Source organism: Carassius carassius, chromosome 37, assembly GCF_963082965.1.
Source record: "Carassius carassius chromosome 37, fCarCar2.1, whole genome shotgun sequence".
NCBI lineage: Eukaryota > Metazoa > Chordata > Actinopteri > Cypriniformes > Cyprinidae > Carassius > Carassius carassius.
Genome location: NC_081791.1, coordinates 17,191,544 through 17,218,810, shown reverse-complemented (window position 1 = coordinate 17,218,810; position 27,267 = coordinate 17,191,544). Strand labels below are relative to the sequence as shown.

At 36.7% G+C, this 27,267-nt stretch overlaps 2 protein-coding genes across 4 annotated transcripts; one reads left to right on the top strand and one right to left on the bottom strand.

Annotated features, from left to right (window-relative positions):
- Positions 1 to 24,240, bottom strand: LOC132118203 (adipolin). 3 transcript variants are annotated; one of them, XM_059527869.1, is made up of 9 exons: positions 24,144 to 24,240; positions 20,119 to 20,398; positions 10,750 to 10,857; positions 9,227 to 9,338; positions 8,905 to 9,083; positions 6,783 to 6,891; positions 4,359 to 4,452; positions 2,359 to 2,437; positions 1 to 1,071 (listed from the first exon to the last, which is right to left on the bottom strand). In XM_059527869.1, the coding sequence occupies exons 2-9, from the start codon at positions 20,290 to 20,292 to the stop codon at positions 973 to 975; spliced, it is 954 nt and encodes a 317-aa protein (XP_059383852.1). In that variant the 5' UTR covers positions 20,293 to 20,398; positions 24,144 to 24,240; the 3' UTR covers positions 1 to 972. The 3 variants fall into 3 exon arrangements, with proteins under 3 accessions (XP_059383852.1, XP_059383853.1, XP_059383851.1); XM_059527870.1 differs by lacking the exon at positions 24,144 to 24,240 and having other exon boundaries at positions 10,750 to 10,854; positions 20,119 to 21,563; XM_059527868.1 differs by lacking the exon at positions 24,144 to 24,240 and having other exon boundaries at positions 20,119 to 21,557.
- Positions 24,147 to 27,099, top strand: LOC132118202 (45 kDa calcium-binding protein-like). The gene is made up of 7 exons (XM_059527867.1): positions 24,147 to 24,480; positions 24,767 to 25,113; positions 25,584 to 25,720; positions 25,926 to 26,039; positions 26,141 to 26,299; positions 26,391 to 26,566; positions 26,669 to 27,099. Exons 2-7 carry the CDS (start codon positions 24,806 to 24,808, stop codon positions 26,843 to 26,845), a joined length of 1,071 nt encoding a protein of 356 aa, XP_059383850.1. The 5' UTR covers positions 24,147 to 24,480; positions 24,767 to 24,805; the 3' UTR covers positions 26,846 to 27,099.
- Positions 27,100 to 27,267: the final 168 nt, after the last annotated feature.

Here is a 27,267-nt window from a genome sequence, read left to right as displayed (position 1 = left end):
TCTTGTTTCTGTTCTTGTATTTGGCTGTTTCCTTCTTTTGGCCGAGTACAACGGAAAATCTGTTCTATTATCAATAATCAAGTCACTACAACATGCTTTTCTGAGCTGCATAGTAAATAAAACTTTGTCTAGCTTGTTATATTTAAAAAATATAGGCATGTATGCAAAAGAGGAGGTGCTTTGGGTAATGCCTCTAAAGATCACAAAATTCTTAAAGGAATAGTTCACACAAAAACGAGAACATCTCACCCTCAGACCATCCAAGATGAGTTGTTTCTTCATAGAATGAGATTTTAAGAAATTTAGCATTAACATATTAATGATGGATTCGGTTTTATCAGCTGTTTGGATTTGACGGCACCCATTCACTGCAGAGGATCCATTGCAAGTGACGTAAAGCTACATTTCTACAAATCTGTTTCAGTGAAACTGAAATCCATCTTGGCTGGCCTGAGGGTAAGAAATTTTGGACAAATTTTCATTTTGTGGTGAAATATTCCTTCAAGATAAATCCAAAATAGTTTAGCTCTTGTACTGCAGAAAACCTCTCACCCTAGAAAACAAACTGTGTATATAAACATTCTGTATAAACACTATTAATTAAGAGGAAGGACGTAACAACACAACGTCAAAATACAAAAATCTCTTTGTATACATCTATAAATCACAAAATAGGACATGGTGAGTGGAAACAGTGAGAAATGATCTTTTTGAAGAGGTAAAAACCTCATTGTAGACGGCACATGAGAGGCAGATGTGGAGCGACTGTCCTCAGTAAAGTCTTTCAGTTTTGAATCCAACTGTCTCTGCTTTGTGGGTTTTAATATGTCCATGTCTCATCCATGAGCAAGCCGGGAGCTTTGTAGCAGTCACATATTGTCTCATGAGGATATATGGTGCTGGATGATAGTCCAAAGAGGAGCTCTGCAGTCTCACGTGGTCTGCCAGATATAGTCTGGCTGTAAAACAAGGCTATACCCCCAGCAACATGCCCATGAAATCTGAACCATTCTGTATTGTGATCGATGCTCCAGCTGCATTGTCCACAAATATGGAGGTGTACTGCCCGGCCTGTGAGAAAGAAGACATCACATTATTCAAAATCGATGTCAGTCTGCAACACATTTTACTTAATTTGATGTATTTAAAGAGATCATGAACTGCCTTTTATTATTAGGTTTTTGCACTGTTAGGGGTCCACGATTCCACGTATAATGTTATCAAGATTTTTACAACATAATTTAGAAGTAATGGGCTATTTTCTGTCCTGTTTTGACCCCCTCATCAGAACGCTCTTTTTGAATAGTCGTAGACTTGGAAGTAAATGCACACTGCTATGATTGGCTAATAGTTGTGAATGTTTGACAGCCTAAATTCTTCACACAGCTGTTATTTAGGTTAAAAAACGGATAAATACATATTTAATAATCTGTAAGAAGATAAAGCAATAGTGAAAACAGTTACTCATACTTAGTTAGTCTTTTAGTTTCAGACATTCTGAAAATCAAATTATGACTTGTTTGCAAAACAAATCCACGGTAAAATTAAGTGAACAGGACCAAGTTCTTCCTGACGTGTTCTAACACGTCATTAAAAATACAGTTTATCAAGTAAAGTTTATTATTTGGTTTCTGTGCTGACCTGCAATTGCAGCTCTTGTCATTTACCTACAATAGTGAATCTATTGGTGGGCGGGGCTAAACAGGCAGTGTTGTGGAAGCAGGCATTGATCTACTTCTGCGGAGGCGCTGTTTATCCACATTATTGCATCATAGACTGGTACATTCCTACAAAACCTGTAGCTCTGGTAGACTGGCTTTAATATATGCTGTTTTTAGACTAAGTTTTAAAATCTTTTTAAAATCTTGAGTTTTAAATTCTGAAACATAAGGGATGTTTTTGTTCAATGACCACTTATGTGTCAAAAGATGAAGGGAATTTTGATTTCTCATTTCATGACCCCTTTAAGAAACAGGTTATTCAGTGAGATGTTTTTGATAATGAAAACTTTGTTTCATATTAGAATTGATCCAGATGAAGTGTAGCGTTTACAAAAATAGCTATTTAAATGTTGGTTAACATTATCCACTATGAAGTTCACTTTTTCATATAATAAAAACATGCACTGATTAATCACTTACAATAAGAGCAGAAACATTCATTAACAAACTTATTTCATTTTCCAGCATTCAAATCAGCAATTCATTCTGATTCATTTTAAGTGAAGATTTTAACTAGCTTTTTTGTTTTTTGTTTTGACATTAAAAGCAGCAGAAACAACAGTTTTATAATAAGTATACAACTACATAAAAGTAAAACTGCATTAAACTGAATGGAGTGTGTTTAACTAATTCTTACCTGAAGTTCCAGCAGTCCATGGACAGATACTGTAAATATCTTGCTGTTACTCTCAAGGCCAACAATCATTTCCAATGATCTATTACGGTACAGAAAATATTTTGTGTGAACAAATTATTGATCTGTACACTTCACGTTCAAGTCAATACAAAATCAACACAGTCAGTAGAGATTAGATTCTTAGTGATATGTTATGTTCCATAGAAGTTATGTGACAGTTCCCTATCCAAGATATGGAAGCAAAGCATTGGTTAGACCCTAATTTAATTTAATTTAATTTAATTTAATTTAATTTAATTTAATTTAATTTAATTTAATTTAATTTAATTTAATTTAATTTAATTTAATTTAATTTAATTTAATTTAATTTTTACAATTATTTTTTATTTAATTTCAGCAAAAGATAAAGTAGTATAATTGTAAAATAATTCCATTATAATTCATTTTTACTTAGTGAAATCATGGCGCATTGTTAAGGTTATTCAAAGAAAGATCACTTTGTTTTGCTACACACGAAAGTACATTCCTTAAAATGAATATTTTTCCTATAAAGGTCTCTATTAGCACTTTCCAGCAATACATTTTAGGAATTACCCTTCAGTACTGTTGCTAAGACCATCAGGGACCCTACGAGTCAAAGGTGGCGGTAAAGGTTACTAAGGTGACAAGGACCAGACTGAAGGTGAGAGGACATTTTTTAAAGGCCTGCTCCACTTTAACACAGGAAATGCCATGCTGGTTCCACACAAACTAGAACAGACAACATGCTTTACAGCCCATGCGTTACTCACTAAGAGCAAAACAGCGTTAACAACCAGCAAACACTGGGAGAGACTTCCAGGCTGATCTGCCACCCCCCATTCTCCCTTTCCCACCTCATGTACCCCTTGTAGTTTTTTTCTCTCTCTCTTTTCTTTTAAGTAAATTCGTTTTTGTTTGATTTGTGAAAGAGGATTTTTATGACATGCACTCACACGCTTAAGCCACTGAAATAAAAACCACATGCTCTGAATGTAAAAAGAAGCTCAAGAAAAATAAAAATTTTCATCATAAGCGATGTATTCCTTAGAGTCTGAATCATGAATTTATATTGATGTGGATGTGGTCTGTGGACAATGGGTCCAAAATCGAAATGTTAATAAATAGACTACTTGTGGGTAAATTATACATAATGTAATCATAATAACCTTTCTAACAAAATTGCTGGTGTCAGATTTTCTCCTGGATGGTTCTGCTAACAGAACTGACACTAAGTCTGACAGAAAGACCTGAAATCAAAGAAAATCACAAGAAACTCTGTGTAGCCAGTTGGAAACTCAAATTCTAGCACTTTAATTATATAGTTTCAATGGTTCATTCATGAATCAAACAACACTACTTTTCTCAAGAGGTTTCCAGTAAATAATAATTTACATTTTAGTCTGCTTATCACACAAATCTATTGTATGACTTTATAGGACCCCCCCCCCCCCCCCATCCCCATCCCCATCCCCCCATCTCATTTTATTTTCCATCACAATTTCCCCTTATGGGCTCCATAGACTTGTAAAAAAGTTGTATGAATCCTGTTTATGATACTTTTATGATAGTTTTGTGTCTATTTAAAGAGATAGTTCACCCAAAAATTTAAATAGTAGCTGGAAGCCATTGACTTCCATAGTATGGAACAAAAATACTATGGAAGTCAGTGGGGACCAGAAACTGCTTGGTTACCCAAATTCTTCAAAATATCTTCTTCTGTGTTCAACAGAAGACAGAAACTCATATACAGTAGGCTTTCAACAACATAAGGGTGAGTAAATGATGACAGAATTTCATTTTGGGTGAACTATCCCTGTAAGCTTGTTTGCAATAGCATAAAAGATAGTATATTAAACACAAAAATTCAAGTTTTTAAAGAACTTCACACAGTTTTGGAATGACATGAGGCTCAATGAATTATGACAGAATTTGTATTTTTGGGTGAACTATCCCTTTAATGTGAGATAAAGCAAACTTACGTATATCTGTGGCAGAGTGATTCAATGCAGATCAAAACTCGGACATTATCTCTGGCTCTCAGCTGGTTCTTACTTTTCTTCACCTCAGTGTGGTCTGCAAGAAAGTACACAAAGAACAAAAAATTATATTTTCTAAGAATACTTTTCAGACATGCACTACAAACTGTTGTATGAAGAGTAAAGGCTGTTGAAATGTTGTTTGACAGAGCTTTGTACTGTATGTGGAGCACACGATGCCACAGCAAGTCATGTTTGACCTCCAGCCGCGTCTAAATATTGGTCTGTTCTATAAGTCTGCAGTGGATTTGTGAATTTGTTTGGGGATGTTGATTTTCTGCCACAGTCTACTGCAAAGGGCCAATTCCTTTTCCCGGAGCTGCATGGCGGCGCCACAGCTTAGAAGAGTTTTGCATTCAGAGTCCCTGGGGCTTATTTCAGTGTAACTCCACATAAGCATTGCCTCTGAAAGGATGGATGAAGGATTACTGGACCCTCTCTTTAGAGAGCATCAACCAACAAAAACAACAAAAAAGTATGGTTGTGCGCTTTCAGGCACGGCACAAATTTTTTAGCTTTTTAAACATGCAAGATTGTGCAAGACACCCTCAATCTCAGCAAACAAATGCAGCACGGTTGGAATGTAAGTTACAGGGGAATGCAATCCATCTGTTGAGAAAGTGCCAAGTCTGAAACACATCCATTACATGATGGCATCTCCTGATAGAGTTGACACTGAAATATTAATTTGTACTCCATGCATTTGTATTTAATACAGAGAAAGTGAATTTTCAATTAATCTCTCTACTGTATTTGGCAAACAATTTTTTCCAAAGCATGTCTACATATCAGGGACGTGCGGTCAGGGTAGGCAGGGTAGGCAGTGCCTCACCAAAAGAAATGTTGACATTATATTTATTCATTCCAAGAGCTTTAATAATTCACCACATTATTAATTGCATTAATTTTATTCCAAATATTATTTTTTGTAACAAAAATTTTCAGGAATACACATAATATACTAATTTTGCCATTGTTTGCTCCTAAAAACCGTTGTTTCATGCAGGAAATTCAAAAGCCATGGCCATTGAGGCAGAGGTGAGCGGTGCCTCTTTGGTCCATAGAACGTAGTTTATGTAGATTTGCGCAAGCGCAGTCAGTTCTCATGCTGTCTTGAATTATCAACATTGAGGCAGAGACCGAGCTTGCTTCATGTCACGTGATCTACTCGCTCTCACTCAATCCGCGCGCTTCCCGAATACTAGCATCTAGTATACTTGCGTGTCGGTGTGTGCGCCTAGCAGTTTGTAGGAGCGAATAAGCTGTTTTTGTACTTTAAAGCTGTACTGCTGACGCAATGTTTTCTGACTGTAGCCTGGTGCGCCGTCACCAGACCAAAAGTGTGTGTGTGTGTGTGTGTGTGTGTGTGTGTGTGCGCCGTGGGTGTCCCGCACAAAACATTTGTTTGTTGTATAAGTCATAAGATAGATGTGTCCATTAATTTGATTATTATATTTGATTGTGCATTAGCCTCTAATGACTGACTTTGCTGAATGCAGGCAGCGATCTGATGATGCCTGATATGAACTTGGGTTGCTAAATTAACTGAATGAATATATGAACATATATTCCACACATTGATAGGTCACAGCCTACCCATGACAAGATTTCACCGCACGTTACTGCTACATATCCATCACATTCAAAGGTTTGGGGTCAGTAAGTATTTTTGTAATTAATATTCTATTCCGTAAGGATGCATTAAATTGATCTGAAGTGACAGTAAAGACATTTATAATGTTACAAATATTTTATATGTTTTCCAAGTAAACTATTCTTTTGAACTTTCTAATTATCAAAGAATCCTGAAATAAAATCTAACACGGTTTCCACACAACTTTTAGCAGCACAACAGCTTTCAGTACTGATAATAATAAGATTTTTTAAAGACCAAATCAGCATATTAGAATGATTTCTGAAAGATCATGTGATACAGAAGTGTGGAGTAATGATGTTGAAAATTCAGCTTTGCTGTGACAGGAATCAATTTTATTTAAAATATACTGAAATATTTTAGGTTGTAATAATATTTTTTTTACAATATTACTGTTTCTAATGAAATAATAAAATAACACACACACACACACACATACATATATATATATATATAATTACATATATAGTAATAGTCTGTTGACTTTAAACTGTGTACCATCCATATATAATTTTACTTTAAAAATCACCGTAAATTGTGTACATTTTTGCAGTTCATTCATGCATTCTATTGTTTGAACATGGGTTTGATTCCGCCAATCATTATCATACCTCCAAACCTCATATCTTAGATTGAAAAAATTTAAGAAAACAACATTTTGATTGTTCAGAAAGTTTGTAAGTGGTGAGGTGAACCCTTCAGCCTTTCCTTACCAATATGAACGTTGGCAGAGAACTGATAAATTCCAGTGACCGGAGCTGTAAATCGGCCAGTGGACTGATCCATCCCCGTCCCTCTGAGGAAGGCACCTTTGGCAGGAGGCTGAAGGTATGAAACAGTTAAGAATTATAGATGGCGTTACAATGATCACACTAATCTCTATCTGAAAATCATACTTTGTAAATTGCTGAGCATTCCAAGCATCTCAAGAATAGGTTTTTCAGCAGAATTCTCGCTCTCCACACTCTAATAAACACACATGCAAATCAAGCATTCTGCATACAGCGTTTGAAAATATACCAGTTTTAGGGCTCAGTTTGGGAGCACATAACGATTAAATGGTTAGAAGTATGTAGACATCTGCCAAGAATCCTCCGATTCTGTTTTTGATCATAACTGCACACTGCAGCCATGCCAGACCACATTATTCTGCATTACGCCTCCAGAACCCACCAAGAGTTCCAGACTCAGACGCTTTTATAACGAGTCCTCCGATTAGTGTGCTAAACACTGTTCAGTTCAGCCATTTTTGTGCTGTCAGCTTCGAACACATACAATGAATGCCTTTCATATACATGTCAGATCCTAACAGATATGTGAGAAGGCCGTGATTTTATTTGACATATATTTCTACATTGGATGAATAAAGCTTTGCATTGACATTTATAACCGTTATTTCATCCATCTGACAGATTTGAAAGACTATATGATCATAATTTCTCTAATACGGAAAGTAAGAATCATACATCCTCAGTGATCAGCAGAATTAAATTGCTCATAGGAGCTTAGATTAAATCTTGTCCACATTAATCAATCGCAGTTTTTTTCCGTGACTAAAAGACGCTGCTAAAACATGGATTTTCGGTGTGTGTCCTTGGATGATCAGAATGCCACAGGGTAAAGCTCTTCCTTGAAACAGCGCACTGTTTCAAATGGTGTCTATTTTTATACACACCACTCACTCGTCCAAAACCTCAGACAGAGTACCTTTTGTACACCACCAAGACAGCAATGTAGCACATTTGAAAAAGGATATATTTTTTAGGAGGCGGGTGGATTAGACCCTTTTTGATTGGCTGAGTAAACATTCAGCCAATCCAATGTCTTGTCACTAATGTTCATGTCAAGAGTCAATCAGGAGCTTACAATCATAGGTGGCCTTAATACAGCTGTGTCTTTTAAAGTTGATTGAGGTGGAGTTACAGTCTCTGTCTGACTGGGCGATTGATTTTATAATTATGATTGGTGATGGAACACACACACACTGGTTGGAAGCATTTCGAAACGGTGTTTGATATTGTGTAAAACTGTCACCATGAAGAAGCCAAATGGAACCAAGACAAAATAAGCCAATCTGAAACGATTTGCAACAGACTGGAATTTTTTTACATTCTGGCAAGAGCCAATCCCACTGCCGCAAAGAGACGATCACATGTTCGCTTTGGAAGCTGTATCATTTACTGTAAATGACTGTGTTTCTAAAGAGCTGGAATGCTCATTTGTATTAGCATTAATGTGAATTTGCTATATTCAGTTTAATATGCAGTGCTTCCTTCCTTGCAGCACAAGTATAAAGCACATTCAAAAAGCTCTTTTTTTAAATTTGATGTAAAAGTCGAGATATAGGCCTGACTGTGACTGATTGCATTATTTGACCATAAGCTATAAACACAATAACTTTGAAAAACAATAGCTTAACAATAACAGAAGACATCAGTGTAAAATGGATGATTAAAGACTGCTGAAAATTACTGGTCAAGTAAGGAATAATTGACGATGGGCCATTGAATTATTATAAAATACAACACTGTTTTCAGATTCCCAAAATAATTAATTACTTCATTTTAATGAATAGTTCAAAACAGTCAGTTGAATCAGCTCAGTTGAGTCACTTCTTTTTGTATCAAACAATTAAATATGACATTTAAATCAGTGTTCGTATAACAATGTGTAATTAAAGATACATTTATCAGAAGTATTATGCAGTAGTATGTTTTTTGTTTTGGTTTGGTTTTGTGTAATATAATGTTAGGATATATTAGATCCACTATGATGGATTGATGGATAGATATTCCATTATGTTTTAAGACAGATATATTTACAGTCTGCACTTACTGTCTGAAAGTTCTGCAGTTCAGCCAGAGTCTTTTTGTCCACAACGACAGGGCCTTTGAGTTTGCAGTGGAAGGCTTCCTCGATTCTCCTGTAGGAGGTCATACTCTCTAGGGTAATCAGAGCCGTGGGCAGGCTTGGTTCGTTGGGCCTATCCACTGCTGCTCGTCTCTCTGTGGCCTCTGTTCAAGCAGATCACAGTATGCACTTAAAGACACCTCATCATTGTATCTCTCAAAATGTCCAGCTCATCTTCATGATGGCCACTTGATGGTGATAAAAAAAATGTCCATCACTGGGATTCTCATGTGTTGTGGGTCCTCACCTTTGATCATTTCTTTGAACTCTCGCAGCAGGACCTCTTGAGTGACCTCTGCCCCAGGGGATCCTGGGGGTCCCTGAGGCCCTGGAGGGCCAGGAGGGCCAGGGGGACCAGGCTAATAGGCAAAGAAATATAATTGTTATAGAATTTCAAGTCAGTTTAATCAAGACTCAAATTTCTTTGAATGCTTAAGAGCATCTCACTTTATGTAATGACGTGTTACAACTTGAAATGTTTTAAGGAATGTGTTATGCAATATATTACAAATTCTCTGGTAGAGATAAATTATACATTTAAAGTTCATTCTTAGACACTCAACTTTTCTGAAGTGCAATACATATGTAATGGTGCTTGTTAGTTTGTATATTGCACCTGAAGTATTATATGTGTCTCTAGCTACCGGTTTTATTAATTAGCCATCACAAAATGACTTGTACAGTAGGTAATGGTGTTAAGCAAGTGTAGGCTTTATGTACTAAAATAAAATAAAAACATTGCCAAAAAATGTCACTGTAGGTGCTTGGTAAGATAACAATATGTTTAGGAAAAAAGTTGGCGAACCATGACTGGAGATAAAAACCTTAAAGAAATTATTATAAAAAATTATAATTAGCTGAAAATGGACTCACCCTCAGGCCATCCAAGATGAAAGACAGATTTCATAAAAAACAGATTTGGAGAAATGTAACATTATTTCACTTGCTCACCAAATGATGCTCCTATGTAGTGAATGGGTGCCGTCAGAATGAGAGTTCAAACAGCTGATAAAAACATCACAATAAACCACATGTAATCCACTCCACTGAAGAGAAAAGCTGTGTTTGTAATCAACAAATTGATCTTTAACAGTTTCTTCTGACTAAAATTGGAGTCCTCTATCCATAATATTGCTTTCTCTAGTGAAAAAGTAATCTCGTCTGAATCAGGAGAGAAATACACACCAATCAAGCACTGTTTACAAGCAAAAACAATCCAAAACAGTTATATGTCAATGTACTGTAAAAGGACAACAGGAGAAGGACTTCATCACTGGAAGAAGCATTATTTTGGACTGTGAACTTTTGAACTTTGAAACTGTGTCAGAAGTGATGGTTTTATGTAAAAAAAATTGCCTTGATGGATTTGTTTCTTACAAACACAGTTTTCGCTTCACAAGACATTGATTGATGGACTACAGTCATGTGGATTACTTATGGATTATTGTGATGTTTTTATTGGCAGTTTGGACTCTCATCCTGGCCACACCTATTCACTGCGAAGGAATTATTGGTGAGCAAGTGATATACTGTGATACATTTCTCCAAATCTATTTTGATGAAGAAACAAACTTTTTTTGGGTGAACTACTCCTTTAACTTGTTAAGACATTCTTAAGTTCTACATTTATTCTTGATTTATAAGAATTAATCTTTACATTCCGGGTGAATGAAAATTCCTCTCCTTGCCACAATTTCAGCTCTGTCTCATGTGCTACTGTTGATTATGTGTTTGACATTTGATAATATGTAATTTTAAAGATTTCCACACCAGTGGTCGTTTTCGCTTTCGGCATTTTCCGGGAAAGTTGCCCACAGGTCTCTTCACAAAATCCATCCATGATCCAAGAGGGTCCACTCTCTGGTTCTCACTGACCTGCTGAATAAAAACATGCATGCATGTTGTTGTTTTATCATATTTCTGTATAACTTGAAGTATTCAGTATATGATGCACACATGACAGACTGTCATAATTTTAGGTTTGGTAAGTGTACATGTCAGAGTGGATGAATAAAAAAGGTATTCTACTCCCATTTTTATATTTGAGTCACTTGGAGAAGTTCTAACTGTGTGATTTATCAAATATTTAATCAAGAGATCATTCTCCCAATGCCATTGAGTGCAGCACATTGTAGCTATACGTAACGGAATCCAGTGAGTCATAATTTCTGCTTACAAATCCTCACAGGAAAATTATGTCTAAAGATGCTATTAAATGGTGCCAGACATCAAGGCAGGTTGCACCACAGTAGTAAAGGAATGGGTCTTTTGTGTGGCATGCAGCACTACCTCATGCCAAACACAGTCAGTCAAATTTTCTCTTGAGGACTTTACTCTTTGCTTAATTATTCCTTCTCACTAGTTCTCTCAGGTGCTACGTCAATTTTGCCCAGTAGGGTCTGTGAAAAATAAACAGCCTTTCTAAATTGATCTCTCTTAACAATTTTCCATGAGCAAAATGTTATAGTTCACCTAAAAATTAGAGGCCCGAGACACTGCTTTATACTGTGGGTTCCTTTTTGCAACTCTTTAAACACATACAGTGGCTTTCAGTGGAAACATTGCTGGCTTCTTCTATTCAAAAAGCTCTCAGAGCCTGAAGTTCATTTCTGAGAGGTAAATTTCTAATTCAGAGAGAGGTTATCAAATATGCAATCTGTGATATAACTCATTCTATTTGGCAACAGTTTGAACCCTCTAAATCCCACAGTGGAATGACTTCAGCAATCATCAGCCAAACCAATGACATCTCTCCTTTTTAGGAAGATTATACAATTTGAGCTACTTTCTCAATAGTAGCATTCAGAATTTTGAATAAAAATGGTTTAAGATGGCTGTCTAGTTGAAAGAACATCTGTACATCAAAACCCTACCTACAAAGTACAAATGAAGTAATCAGCTGTTAATCAGATACATTTGTAAGGTAAAAATCATACAATGATCCTTACAATTTCATTTAGACTATCAAAATGAGTCCATATTTCACCCATCAATAAGATTTAAGTTTGCTTTTTTTTATTTGTAAATGTGAAAACCCGCTCTACATATTTTGACATTTAACTGAATAGCATTTTGACAGCACTCACAAATTTAACTAAATATTAAATAGTTATATAAATATGAAATATAAATGTTTATTTAAACATAATTATTACTTGGTCAACTAACCACCAATAATGCCAAAGAGCTGACAATGTTTTCGCTTAGATGAAACTCGAGGCTTTATAAATCCCAGTAACCACAAATATGAACTGAATCTCTTCGAGCCCTTCCCTAAACTTCAAGTGACTGCGGTCGAGATAGAAACAAAGATAGAGACAAGTTGTAGAGGTAAGCTGTCTGAAATGGAATTGGTTTAGGTTTGGCACCGAGACCTGGATCACTTATCTGTAAAACTAACATGCTGCATCTCTTCACAGAAAGACCTGCCTCATGTTAAGCTGCAACATAGTAACCCCTTGTTTTTCTTATAAATTCTGGAATGGGACAAGCTCATATTTTTGCTTGGGTGTCATTTTTTTCCTCTCCCTCTATTCTTGTGACAGGAGACAAAATAAACAACTTGACTAGCACACAATCCTCTCACATGTTGGATGTCTGAGTGTTATTGTTGTGAATTAGGAGCCTGGAGACAGCCAAAAGACAGACAGATTAGTACAGATACTGTTACAGCAGAAGGCAATCCCTCAGATCTTCCCCAAACACTGGGAGAAGACGTGATTTGTTTCTTTTCCATTGTCTTTTATGGAATGCTTAATAAATAGAGACTGTATAATCAGTATGTCAGAGCAACGCAGAGCAGGCTAGTTGTGCCAAAAGAATGATTCACAGGATTTTAATATTACCAAAAAGAACAAAGGCTCAGGTCATGAAGTCTTTCGAATACTGTTGATTCAACACGGTTGTATTAAGGATCAATATCAACTTTGGCGGCTCCATTGAGTTGTTTAATTTCCTGTGCCAAATAGAAGTATAAGCAACAGATGCTAGCACAGAAGCTAATTTAAAGCTTAAGGGGAATGTACTCTCTTTTGGCCTCGGCAAGTGAGTTACAACCAGTTTCCACAAGATGGACAAGTCAACACCTTCACTTCAAAATATACAAGGAACTTCCATTAACACTTCAAATGATCAGAGTCGGATCAGTTGGTGTACGGGGAGGATCCATAACTCTGTCAAGACAAGGATTAACTTGCCTGAAGTTGCTGCTTGGAAATGTCGTCGAAGTTTGTGGAGACAGATGTATATCCACGCAATCTCATTTCATCATGTTCCCTCGTGTTCTTTACTCAAAAAAGTATAAACCATTCTCTTACTGTCAGAAAGCAAGGATTCGGGTAGAGTTCTCTGAAATGTTTTTTGGATACAAAGGAACATTTTCACAGAGACTTTAGACTGATATGGAATGTGCAGCGGTTTGCTCAGTGCGATAAACCTTTCCAATATTTCAGAGCGCTGTGTACACAGTCGATTCGGTTGACAGCGGTAGCACGGCTTGTATGAAAAGCCCTATACGCTGAACTATTTCAGATCAGGACAGATCATGGCGAGCTGTTATTATCTCAGCATACCACTGGATTTTTCTCTGATGAGTTTGTTTTGGGGCTGTTAAAACAGCAGAGCTTTGTGGAGCAAAGCTGCCAAATGCTCCATTAGAGACTGAGTAAAAAAAAAGTCGAGCAGGGTTTTGATGAGAGTCTGAAAGAAATCTGAAAAAAAGAGACTTTATAATAGCTCCACTAAGCAAACACAAAGCTATTTTTACATAAATAGATGAACAAAATATAGAACCTGCAGCTAATTTATTTATTTATTTGTTTGTTTATTGTTCAAAACCTTCGCCCAAAAATGAAAATTGTGTTATTTACTTAACCTCATGTTGTTCCATACCTTCCTTTCAGCTGTGGAAAACAAAAAGAGATATTTTGAAGAATGTTTCTGTCTGTTTTGTCCACATCGTGAACAGCCAGTAACTTCTCAATGTCTAAAAAGTATCTGCTAACTCTTCTGCAAGTGCGAGCAGGAATCTGTAATTACAAAGTCAATTACTTATGTAGCATGTCAAACTTCTGTTTAATTGTAAATGGTTGTTTGCCAACTGCAATTTTATTTTTTGGGGTTTACCAAAGCAAAGTGCCTGAGTAATTTAATTAAATGTAGTGCACCTATTAGTGTATTGTCAGAGTTTTTTCTGATGATTGCTGAAAAAGTATAGCAGTAATTAGTTTCAATTATTAATTTAATCTTTATTTAAGTTATAACGGAATATCAAAATTCCAACATTTATTTTTAGTTTTGAACTGTGTTCGAATAATTAGCTTGATTAACAATGCAACATTTCTCCACAATTCTTAGTGCTCACTGTGTATTCAGAGAAAAGAATTTAAAAAAACTTTATTTTCAGAGAAAAACGTCAGAGACTATTTTTGTGGCAGTGTGCCACAGCAAACATAAACACGGCCATAAAAATCTGCCTTGAGGCCACAATCAACAATTATGCAGTCAGTGTCTGATTGTGAAAAACCTTGTAACCTCATCTAGGCTGTATATCCATTTCATTACACAGTCTGAAGGTACGAAATGACACAAAAATTTTTTACATGACATTAACTTAGTGACAAGTATATAGTCCAGACTTTACAAACTGGGTCTGTTCTAACACAGCCATGAGGTTTAGTGACATTTTATGAAGAAATTGCTTCTGTTTGTTGATCTTTGTACCTCAGGTCCGAAATTTACCAGACATTACAGTAACACAGTGACATGTAGCTAAAAATACCCAACCATTAGGTCTATTTCGTTCTAAATTTAAAACTTTGTAAATGTATTCAGCCCCAAATTATTTTCCAATATTGGATATACTATCTGACAATTAAAAATACTTACAAAAACACGTTCCTCAGGACTGTTGTCAACACTTCAAAGATGCAATAGCTGTTTCCGTAAAAATAACACTCGTTGACATTGAAAAATAAATAAAGCACGCAATACAAACACATCAGAAATAGTTGGCAAAAAAACACTATACAGGTGCTTTACAGCGAGAAACAGTGACTGAGGGCTTTCCCAAAGTTATTGTTGTTTCTAGAAGGGCATAGCATGACTGTATGTGCATTCAGCCATGCATGGCTTGATGATTTTAACCATCCCATGCCTTTGGGAAAGGATCCCCCTTTACCATATCAACAAATAGACAGATTTGCGTGCATCCTCCATGTCACACACCTATTATTTCCCAATTCACCCTCCATTTCTCGTATATAACCCGGCTCATAAAAGACACCAAAATATGGCTGTAAAAGAATATTAATTTTCCTTAGTATCATGTACACGGTATGTGTGCGAGAGAGCAAAATGCGATGATGGTATGCTCCCAAACACAGCTTTATGGGTCGGTACACAGATTTATGGGTTTGATTATATGGACGCATTCACACCACACCTCAGATTCTTACCTGCAATTATGGTTTCTTTTGGTACCAAGTCATTACTGCTTTGGAAGTCAGAACATAGAGATACGAAAAGATAAATTATTATTTGGCTGAATATCAAGCAGCCGAAAGCTTCAAAGGCCATCATTTAACAGGTAACAGACCCGGCACCACAGTATATTTCATTACCAAGGCCTCATTATTCTGTAATTCCTTCCCTGTAGACAAGGTCTGATAACTAACACACTCCAAATGGTCGACAGATAGAATTTTTCTTTCACATGTACGTTGAATATTTGTTTGGCAGTTACCATAAAGCTCTTTTCATCACATTCTTACGTGAGCGGTGAAACAGGCATTTAACCGCTTTGTTATTACTCAGGGGGGAAAACTGGAAATGCGCCCATTATAGGCCCACAGGTCATTAAACAGTGACATCAAAGATGTCTGAATCCAATTTACTCTCTATCTTCACTCGTACCAAGCACAAAAACATGTATTGTGTGTGTCAGAATACACTCGTAACTTTACAAAACTAACATGCAGGCGAGGTAATGAGGCACTGTGTTGTTTTAATAACTCTCGCTGTTCCATGCCATCGTAGCAGGGTAAACATTGTTTAGATATTTATATGTATATCAAGTGTGCATTCCTGGCTAGTGAAGACATGTGAGGGGAGAGAGAGCCACAAGACTTATTATGAGATCTACTGAGGAATTATCCGGCCCTCCTCTCGCCATAAATAAGTCAAAAAGTTGAAGAGAGTCTGATTGCAGCATCACACCTGCTTTGTGTGCAAATTATAATGTTGAGCTAGTTTGCACTGGTGCTCATTTCCCTTATTATCTGTGGTAGGTCAAATGGACAGATGAGAAATACTTCAGATAAAAGGCTCTGTTTTTGAGAACACAATGTTTTCATGACTTCTACAGGTAGAGCTACTGAAGCCAAAACAGAGACAACTTACTATTCACTGGTAATTCTGTTGTAGGGTTGTGTATTGTTTCCTGATTGGATTTGATTTAGATTCACATGCTTGTGATTAGAATCCACTGTTGAGTCTATATAATTTTATTCATATTCGTTAGCCAGTTTTTCTGTGATTATGAAAAAACACATCTCTGTTAATTTTGTAAATTAGACAGGGCACTGTTTTAGCATAACCATTAAATAAGTTGGCTCAAGAGAATTGAACTACACTGGTCACGTACAAAGTTTTGATTCACTCAAAAGAACTGGTCATTCAATTCATGAATCAAAATACACTGGTTGCACTGCACTGTATGTTCTAGTCACTAAAGTCACTAAAATGAACCAGCTCATACTCGTGAGGCGAATTACACAGGTTGTGCTACATTTTGATTCGCTAAATAGAACTGGCTCATTAATGCGATTTGTTTGTGAATCAAATTACACTGGTTGTGCTGTATTTTTGCTTCAATGAACCTGCTTATAAGTTCCATTTGAAAGTGAATTGAATTACACTGGTTGCATTTTTGTTTTCTGATTTACTAGAAAGAAGCGCAGAAGTGTTGTTTGTCCATGAATCAGACTATACTGGCCGTGCTGATTTTGAACGAAGCCTTCATCACACCCTGCTAAATGAATAAATGTAAATGAAAAATGCAAAATGAAGTGACATCTACAGTACAATAAGCACAGAGTAAAAGATCAATATTGGGATTTTAAGAATCGAAAAGGCTTATACTGGTAGCTGGACATCAAGTTGCATATGGATCCTACAAAACCCACCTATGCCTGTAAAGATGATCTCCATCCCTATGTCCAACCCTCCGTCCCCAACCCGAGTGATGCTTTCTAGCAGTGACAAATCTGGTAAAACACTGGGTTTAAGAGTGATTACGTCATTACTCTCTGATTGTAAGGGACAAGATGAAAAGAATGTAAGCAAAGTGGGGGAGAGTGACTAATCCTTCTCGAGGTGTCCTCTTTCAAGACCCTTTCTGTGAGGCTTTGTGAGGGGCTTATGCGGCCTGCTGCCCCAGTTTTTTCAGGGGGCCGCACCGCCCCTATCGGATGTCCCAGACACAGCGGAGTCAGCCTGGCCTGTGAATGACAGAATCAATGGGCTGGGAAAGAGCTCTGCCAAGGGTCTTTAAATATCTCCCCACCTAACCTTCCCAGGAATTACATAATGGCAGCCTGCCTGTGCTGGGCCATGAAATGAGGAAGAAGAAGTAGATGAGGAAGAGCAGGTAGCGAAAGACACACCTGGGATACAATGAAGGTACAGCATCAAAAGTTTGACTCAAGATCAAAAGGCTTCTTTTACGGTCTTTTCGCATCTGATCAACTGAATGGAAAAAAGTCTCACTGACCCCAAATGGTGCAGGGTTTCGACTATGACAACTTTCCAACAGAAATCGATAGCAAATTTCATAGATAATTACAAAGAACATTGCAAGCAACATTGAGATTAACACAAAAGCAAGAAATAGTAATTTTTAAAAGTGTATATATACTATATATATATATAGCATGCATGCATGCATTTTTACAGTCCCTTTTTGAAAATTCCTTCATATTCATGTCAAAATAAGCAAAGTATGGAAATATGATACAACCAAACTGTCAAAATATCAGTGATATGTAAAAACTCAATAAGACAACAACCTTTGTAAGCAAGATCACTGAAGCCGTTATAGGAGAGTGGTTGGCACAGGGGTAGCTGAGAGTTACTCGAGAATGCCAACTCTATGGGTGGGCTGAGACAGGAGCTAATTTTCCAATGCAAACCCTGATATCTAAACAATACAGGAGCAATAAACAAATACAGAGTTGGAATAGTAATATATTAACCTTGTTGGAGCCAGAAAATGTCAACACAGTCATGCATCATAATTCCGCTACAGACAACACGATATGATATTTTCCCAGGTTTATTTGCATAGAAATGAATGGTAATTCTGTATTTATTTATTTTATACACAAATGCAAATGCAAAAGAGTCCCTGTTTACCGTTCTCATCATCCGTAACCTACCGACACCACAAGTCTCAAATAACAAACAAGCCCTCTTTCATGTTCTGGTAGAGAACACCTACTGAGAGCACTAATCAATGCTCTGATCAGACCTTCTGAATGTGCATTCTTCACATATCTCACGCTTCAGTCATCCATTTCACACATTGGAGCCTGCAAACCACTCTATTTATCATTCTGAATCTCATTCTGTTCTGGAAAATTAGACCTGTCTTATTCTCAAGAAACATACATGTTTGAGTCTGTGCCAAGCTAATCAGAAAAGGTTGTAGCATCTCCATCATGGGCTTTGGATGAGCTCGGTCTAAGCTTGTTTAAATAGCCAAAGTTTGCAAAGCAGCCGGCGACTTCTGCTCAGGCACATTTACAAAGTATGATGAGAGACAACTGTGGGTGCCAAATGCAGTCGGCTTTGCTTTCTGATGATGAGTGTGCTGACATATTTAACAGAGCATTTAAAACACATCATTCTGAGGTATTTTCTCTGCCTGGCTGTTACAGGGTGATTTGACACACTGTGAGGAATGATTGGTTGCTAAAATGCATTAAATTTAATGCATTAAAAGGGCATTTAAGGGATATAATTTATTATTTTGCCCATTGCCTATGAAAAAATAACATAATTATATATACACACATATTACCATTTTATTAAAAAATGTACTAACCCCAACTCAGGTTGGGGTCAATAAATGTTTTAATAGAATTCTCTTATGCTCACCAAGGCTGCATTTATTTGGTTAAAAATACAAAAAAAGTAGTTATATTGTGAAATATTAATTAACATAACATACCATTTACAAGACATTTTTAAAATGTAATTTATCCCTGCAATGGCAAAGCTGAATTTTCAGCATCATTACTCCAGTCTTCAGATGACCCTTCAGAAACCATTCTAACATGCTGATTTGGAGCTCCAGAAACATTTCTTATTATTACATTTAAAACGGTTTTTATTTTATTTTATTAATTTTTTTTAGGAAACTGAATTTGGATTTTTTTTTTCGGGATTCTAAAAAAAACAGCATTTATTTGAAATAGAAATCTTCTGTAACACTATAAATGTCTTTTTTTGTCAAGTTTGATTCATTTAATACAAAAGAATCTCACTGACCGCAAACATTTGGTAGTGTATATATCCAATGTGATGTATCATGTCTTCTATCATTTTTCATTCAATTGCAGCGCCCAGTTAGGGTGAGCTTCTCAATAAAACAGAACCCCAAGACATGTAAAACATTGTACCAGTGACTGTCACACAGTCTGTGTGTTTTCACAGACTTGAGACTGACTGATTACTACAATATCTGAAGTTTCTTAGTAAACTGAAGAAGACACATTATAGAACAAGACAATAAAAAATAAAAAAAATCAACCATTATCTCAAAAACAGACATATGACATACTAGCTTGTCCCATGGGGCATACTTTGAAAAATACACTGCTGACATTTTAGTCATTTAAGATACTAACTTGTATCCTTAAGGTAATAAATTCATTCTATGGGTATATAAGGTACATATGTGCACTTTTAAGGATACTACCTCAGTATCAAACATTTATATCAGTGATCTTATATAACACAATAATTTGACCTCTGATGTGGAATCATAAGCATATTCATGTGCAGAGCTGGGAAATGAGCATAGCTTAAACATATAAGAAAAGCAGTAAAAAACTATCATATGACATATATGATATATACCTTCGTACTGCCATCCAGCTCCTCGCTGTTGGAAAGAGTGGTGTTTAATGCTTCAGTGTACTGTGGAGCGAGCTCCTTCGGCCTCTTACGCATCTTCCTGGCCTCAGCCCACCCTAGAAGGATGCACTGGCTCCAGAGCACTGCCGTCACCACAGCTAGCAGCCAGAAACGCATCTTTAGCCCACCAGCCAGGAGACCGTAGTAGGTTCAGAAAGCAGAAGATGTTCTTGGCTTGGAGAAATACAAAAGATCAGCGAGACGTCCCACACGCTTGACCTCACTAAAAGAAAAATACTGTAATAGGCAGGCAAAGTGATTAAGGGACTTGTCCGCTCCACCTGATACCTCAGCCTGTTCTTGATCTTCTCAACAGCCAACAGTGTGAAACAAGGACTCTTTAGACAAAAAACAAAGCAAAGCTTACTCGACTATGAAATGTGTCAAGTGTGGAGGGGTCCTGGGAAATGACAGGTCATCGCTGAGCTGACAGCAAATAAACCCATTAGTGAGATTTTTCACGCTTCCTGCCCCACGGGGGGTAGCAGAAGGCAACTGAAGAAGGTCTCAATGTGGGATGGGGGGAGTGGATGGAATTTACTCAGAATCCCTCTCACTTTCTCTCTGGTTCTTTACCTCCGTCTTGCTCCTACTGGGATGTGGAGTCTTTGCGGTGATGCATCTGAACCAATTCTCTGGTAAGTATTGTTGAGCTCTTGCCCCATCAGTCTTCACATGTGGTTTCTTCTTGAAGCCAAGGTGGGGGAAAAAAAACGTCCTGAGGGAATTAGAAGTTGGAAACACTCCAGTTTTTGTAGCCTTTGGCCTTTTCCTGCCTTTCTTTCCTTGCAGGGAAAAATCAGTCCCCCCTGGCCAACTTCAAAGCAGAGAAGCACTTGACGGGACGATCGCACCCAAATGCATCAGCCCAGTTCTACAGGGTGACAAAAACACATGCACGCTCACCTCAAAGTGCGCGATCTGTGTGGACTTTGTGGTAGGTCTTGCTCAAAGTTGTGTTTTCACCCTCTCCAGATCTTATGCTGTTGCTCCTGCACTCTCTCACTCTGCATACAGGAGGGCTCGCAGCAGAGTTTATCACAGCCCCCTCTCTGTCTCTCGCTCTTTTTCTCTCTCTTTCTGATTCCCCTGCTTCTCCTTTCCTCATCAGTGAAACTGGCAACCTCAGTGGGCTCAGCCCTGTTTTATCTCACTAATGAAATACTCAAGTCTTGAGGGAGAGCTATTTGGCAGGCAGACTCTAGGGAATGCGTGTTCAAATGTGTAGGTGTAAATCTGTGTGTGTGTGTGTGTGTGTGTGTGTGTAATGTCCTACATTGCAGTAGCCCTATACATGTGACATTTAGTCTCAGAGAATTCAAGCAACTGCTTTAAGGCACTAGAAAGACATGTTTGACCAGCTGACTAGATATAATCTGGGTCTTTAAGAGAAGAGCTGAATGTTGTGAATGAGTCAATCATCAATTTGCATGTGCACATACTAAGGTGACTATGTCAGAAACATATTCCATAATACAAACAATACTTTCCTACTACATACAATAACTTGCAAAACATGGCATTAATGTTAAGTATCAATTTAGTGATCCCAATATTATTTTTTTTACAATATAAACACAATATGTTCTTGTCTTTAATCAACTATTGTTCTTACTGTTACACATTAATGTAAAATGTATGATCCTATTAATCTAAGGGACAAATCACATTATGTAGATTTGTGTAACTTTGTACAGCACTGTCTCCCAGCAGAGCGATAATGCCTTGATGCTCTTCCTCCATCTGGTGGCTGGAAATAAAGCTGCAGAATCTCTTAATTTAATATGCAAATGTTATTTATATTAAATCAGTATTCAAATTGAACTTCATTTTGTATTTTATTATATTTTATTGTTGATTTACGGTTTTATAAAACAGCAAAACAACCATTTTGTGAACTATTCATATAATTTAACATAACTGTTATCTATTTTAACATATTTTAAAATGTAATTTTTTCCTGTGTTGGCAAAGCTAAATTTTCAGCAGCCATTACTCCAGTCTTCAGTGTCACATGATCCTTCAGAAATCCTTCTAATATGCTGATTTGCTGCTAAAGAAACATTTCTTAATATTATCAATGCTGAAAAAAAAAATTGTGCTTCAATTTGTAACCATGACACGCTACATAAACTTTACAAGTTTGGGGTAAGTACAATAGGAAAAAATATTGTTTGTACTATGGAATATGTTTCTTTAACACTCTCAGTATGTGTACATGCAGATGGAGGTATTTCACATACTTCTGATTTCATATAAAAACTCAGATCTTCTCTAAAAGAACCAGATTAGTCAGCTGGTCAAACATCACATTTACATCACATCACTTAGAAGCAGTTCTTTACTAGTTGTCTGTCTTAAATTGACATAATATTTCACAATATAAATTTTTTGTTTAACTGTGTTTTAATCAAATGAATGCAGCCTTGGTGAGCATTCTAACTATTTTATCTATAGGTTAATTTTAACTATTCGTTCTTGTCCGGTTTACAGAATATAAAAATGTAACAGTGTCCAAAACGGCATAAGCTAATATGCAGGGGGATTTATTTAAATAACAGAAATATACTATTGTCTACTATTAATTACACACCTTCTTGAGGATCTGCTTTGTGGGCAAAGGTTGCACAGGCACAGATACAGTACTTCTCCATCACACAGAAAAATAGCAAAATAAGAGACTGATTAACCTCAGGTTCTATAAACCCCCATCATTTAATCTTTGTATCAGATCCAGGATTGTTAGTTTGTGATATCATGGATCCTCATGCACATGTCCATAATAAAACTTCCAAGGATGGGCAGTATTTATGATACATGTCAAATATGCAAAATTCAGAATATGCATTTCAGATATAAAATAGGATTTTGTAATTTGCACTTGGGTTGATGAAAATGGCTTCATATTTTGTATCAAAATACTTCAATGTTGTTTTGTAGTTTTAAAATACTGTCAAAAACTTTGTAAGAAATCTTCATGATAACATCATAAAAATTCAGCCTCTGATTGGCCCCTACAGTAGTTTCTGGCTTTATTTAAATCAAAACATATTGATAATTTAATAATTGTTTCAACTTCCAAACAGGTGTCCAGTGATTGATAAATAAATATTTGGTTGCTGAATATTGTACCCTAATTTAAGTAAAGCTGTTTAGTAGGATCATGATTTTGCATACCATTGCATGAATATTGTTACCTGACACACATATTGTTATATTTATGAATAAGAATCAAATGATTAAAATGAGTTGCTATGAATACATGTGCCATCAGTTGTCTTTGTTTGTCATTATTAAGTCACTTGCCCTTTGTTATCAAACTCCAAGTAACTAAATTAGGATACAATTATGAGTCATTTGCAAACTGTAACTTTAAAACTAATCTTCATCTGGGTGATCTGGGGATATGTGAATATTATATGTTAACTGGTTGCATATATCAGATTTATTGCATGACTTGGACAGAAAAAAAGCTGCTTTCAAACACTGTCTAGGCTACTTAATCGGCAGAGTCGGAGAGTTGGAGACTGGTTAAGGGATAGATCAAATAGGCCAATTGATGAAGGTTTACAAAGAAATTTCATGCTCTCTTGTAAAAGCATTTGGTAGAATTTTTTCATTTAAAAAAATACAGCCGTCTGTTTTGATACACGGTATGGCTGCTGTATTTTGTAGTCGGTTTTGATACACTTAAGATTAAATATTTGGTATTTTATTTTAAAATACATTTTTATGTATCTTTCCCCATCCCTGATAACGTTTGTGTTTTTCTGTAACTGTTCAACATGCCCCTAAGAACCTAATGTGAGTTTGACAACATTCTTCAAAATCTAAACAAGTAAGGCCTACAGCAGATGGTCAGTCAGAGAAAATTTTATATGAAAGGTAAACAGACATCTTTATCTGTATATTTCATAGGTCTTTGGTCTGCTGGTACAGTAGATGGCGATATGTGCGTTATCCCTCACCTCATGTTTCACAAGAAGAAGACACGCGCTCGTGACAACGTTGCAATGTTTCTTTCCTAAATGTCTCTAGGGTGTCAGTCTGTGTGAACTCCTGTGGTTATCGGTTTTTTCTGTATGTGTTTGTGTTTTATCTGAGTCCAGAGAGGGACGACGTCAAGTTCAGGGCCATAAACCGCTCCAGTGACCAGCGTTTGGTCTCGAGTGGCGACGTGTAAAGGAACTGCGCGAGATGCGCTGCACATAGACAGACGCTCAAGGTGCTTCAGTACAGCAGGCCACTGGCTCCTGGTCATTCATCTCATATTTTTTTTCTGGAAAGCACCGTTCAAACGTACAGGTAGGTAGCTTGTTATTTATTTATTTCCGTTCATAAGTTATATCTTTATTCGTTTAGACAGGTGTCGTCAAACATTATGTGCTGATTCATATTCAGTAGTGAGTAATATTGAGCTCGTACTAATAACGTTAAATTAATTGGTATAATTCTGTCAGTTAATCACGACCTAAAGAAGTCTTTAAAAAAGGTTTACTGTAAATAAATAATCTTTCAGTAACCAACTGCACTGTGTTATTTGAATATGTTTAAGTAGGCTTTAAATGTGATTTTATTTTTATTTTCACAGGGTTTCTACATCTGTTTGTGACGTTCAAGCAGTAAAACTATGTCTAACCGGGGAAGACCTCAGCCTGGCCGCCTGTGCGCCCCAGCTTTGGCAGTATTTGTGATGCTGGCTTTGAATGTTCAGGCCAGGCCTGCAAATATATCGGCGTTAAAAGACAAACACCCCAACAGCAAAGAGGACAATGAGATCCTTCCTCCAGACCATCTGAACGGTGTGAAGATGGAAATGGACGGTCACCTCAATAAAGACTTTCATCAGGAGGTGTTTCTGGGGAAGGAGATGGAGGAGTTTGAGGAGGACTCAGAGCCCAGAAGAAACAGGAAGAAACTTATTGAAATTTTCACCAAGTATGTGTACAGCTGTGAAAACACAGCGATTTTCACATGATGTGCTTGGGTGTCATTCTAAAGGAATTTCTAGTTCAACCAATGAACAGTGAGCAATTATAGTAAGCTGTGATGAAACGGAAGAAGTGACACATCTTTTTTTCTGTATTGTGACATACGTCTGAGCAAGCTTACAGTCAAAAGAGCAGGTTTTAGGAAGATAAAATGGTTGAAGTCCTGCATACAGTCTTTGTCGAAAGATTGACTTATGATATTTTGATTAAATTACAATATATATATATATATATATATATATATATATATATATATTGTTTACAATAAGATGCATTTAGAAAACAGTGAATTTACATTTTATGCTTACTTTAAAAACAATCAAGCATATGCATTAAGCAAATGTTCCATTACTTTAAAATATATTTGAAAAAAAATGCAGTTTTTAATAGTCTAATCAAACCTTTACTTTTTTCTAGAGTGGATATTAATAAAGACAGGAGTGTCAGTGCTAAAGAAATGCAGCGCTGGATCATGGAGAAGACAGAAGAACATTTTCAGGAGGCCGTTAAAGAAAACAAGCTCAGTTTTCGTGCCGTGGACCCTGATGGGGATGGTAAGAGGATGTTGTTATTTAGACCCATACCATTATAAAATTATATGTCAAATAGAGACATGTTGAATCAGATTTTAGTTAAAATGTTTCCAAGTGTTTTACTAGAGCAAAATCATATGTAAATTATTTTTGACATCTGCCATGATGATTTCATAACACTTAACAATGGTCTTGACTGCCAATTTCTCAAATTGCGCTTTCTCAGGACATGTGACTTGGGATGAATACCGTGTGAAGTTTTTGGCCAGTAAAGGTTTCAATGAAAAAGAAGTGGCTGAGAAGATCAAAAACAATGAAGAACTGAAAGTGGATGAAGAAAGTAAGTTGTAATGTAGAATATGCATTTGTCAAATATGGTCGTTCTAGTACTCCTAACAAAGCCATTTCTAACGATCTGAATAAAATATGGCCTCGCTACAGCTCAGGAGGTTCTGGAGAGTTTGAAGGATCGCTGGTTCCAGGCAGATAACCCTCCAGCTGACCAACTGCTAAATGAAGAGGAGTTCCTCTCGTTCCTGCACCCGGAGCACAGCAGAGGCATGCTGAGATACATGGTCAAGGAGATCGTCCGAGATCTTGGTAATCTTAATTTTATGCCTAAGAAATGCCAACCCAAATTCATTGTGATTCTTAATTATAAGTGAACCCTATACGTATGTTTCCTGAACAGATCAAGATGGAGATGGAAAGTTGACTCTTGCTGAATTTATCTCCCTCCCCATGGGAACTGTGGAGAATCAGCAGGCCCAAGACATCGATGACGACTGGGTTCGTGAAAGGAAAAAGGAGTTTGAAGAAGTCATTGATGCTAACCATGATATGATCGTAACCATGGAAGAACTGGAGGTTGGTCCTCTTTTATCAGTGCTGTTAAAGGAACATAACACTTTTATAGCATCTAATTTTAATGAATATTTGTCCCTTACTGATATCCCTTCTGTCCCACAGGAATACATGGACCCTATGAATGAGTACAACGCCCTGAATGAAGCCAAGCAGATGATTGCTGTGGCAGATGAGAACCAAAACCACAACCTGGAACTAGAGGAGATCCTTAAATACAGCGAGTACTTCACTGGCAGCAAACTCATGGACTATGCCCGTAACGTACATGAGGAGTTCTAAGACGTCTCCTAGAGTCTTTATGAATAAGAATAGCATGTAATACATCCCTAAAGTGTCACAAGGATGGACTTCGCTTGCTTCCCAGACTGGGATCAACAAGTGCATTCGGACATGTTTGTATGTGTACAAAACCTCAAGCCACAAAACCTTCTGTAATGTTGCAATTCGCAGATATGACATGTTATTAAGAGTTTGCCTTCGTAATATCATAGATTTCCATTTGAGCCCCATAAAGTTCCATATAAATAATTTTAGACACTTTGTCACTTTCATCAGGTTTTTGAGTGTTGATAATTAAGAGAAATGTCTGTATATGAGGAATTGGTGAGGGGAAAGATTGTTTTCAACATGGTGGAATTTCTAAAAAAGAAAAAATAGAGTATTGTAAATACTGTAGTTTTTTGGAGTGCCATAATATATAA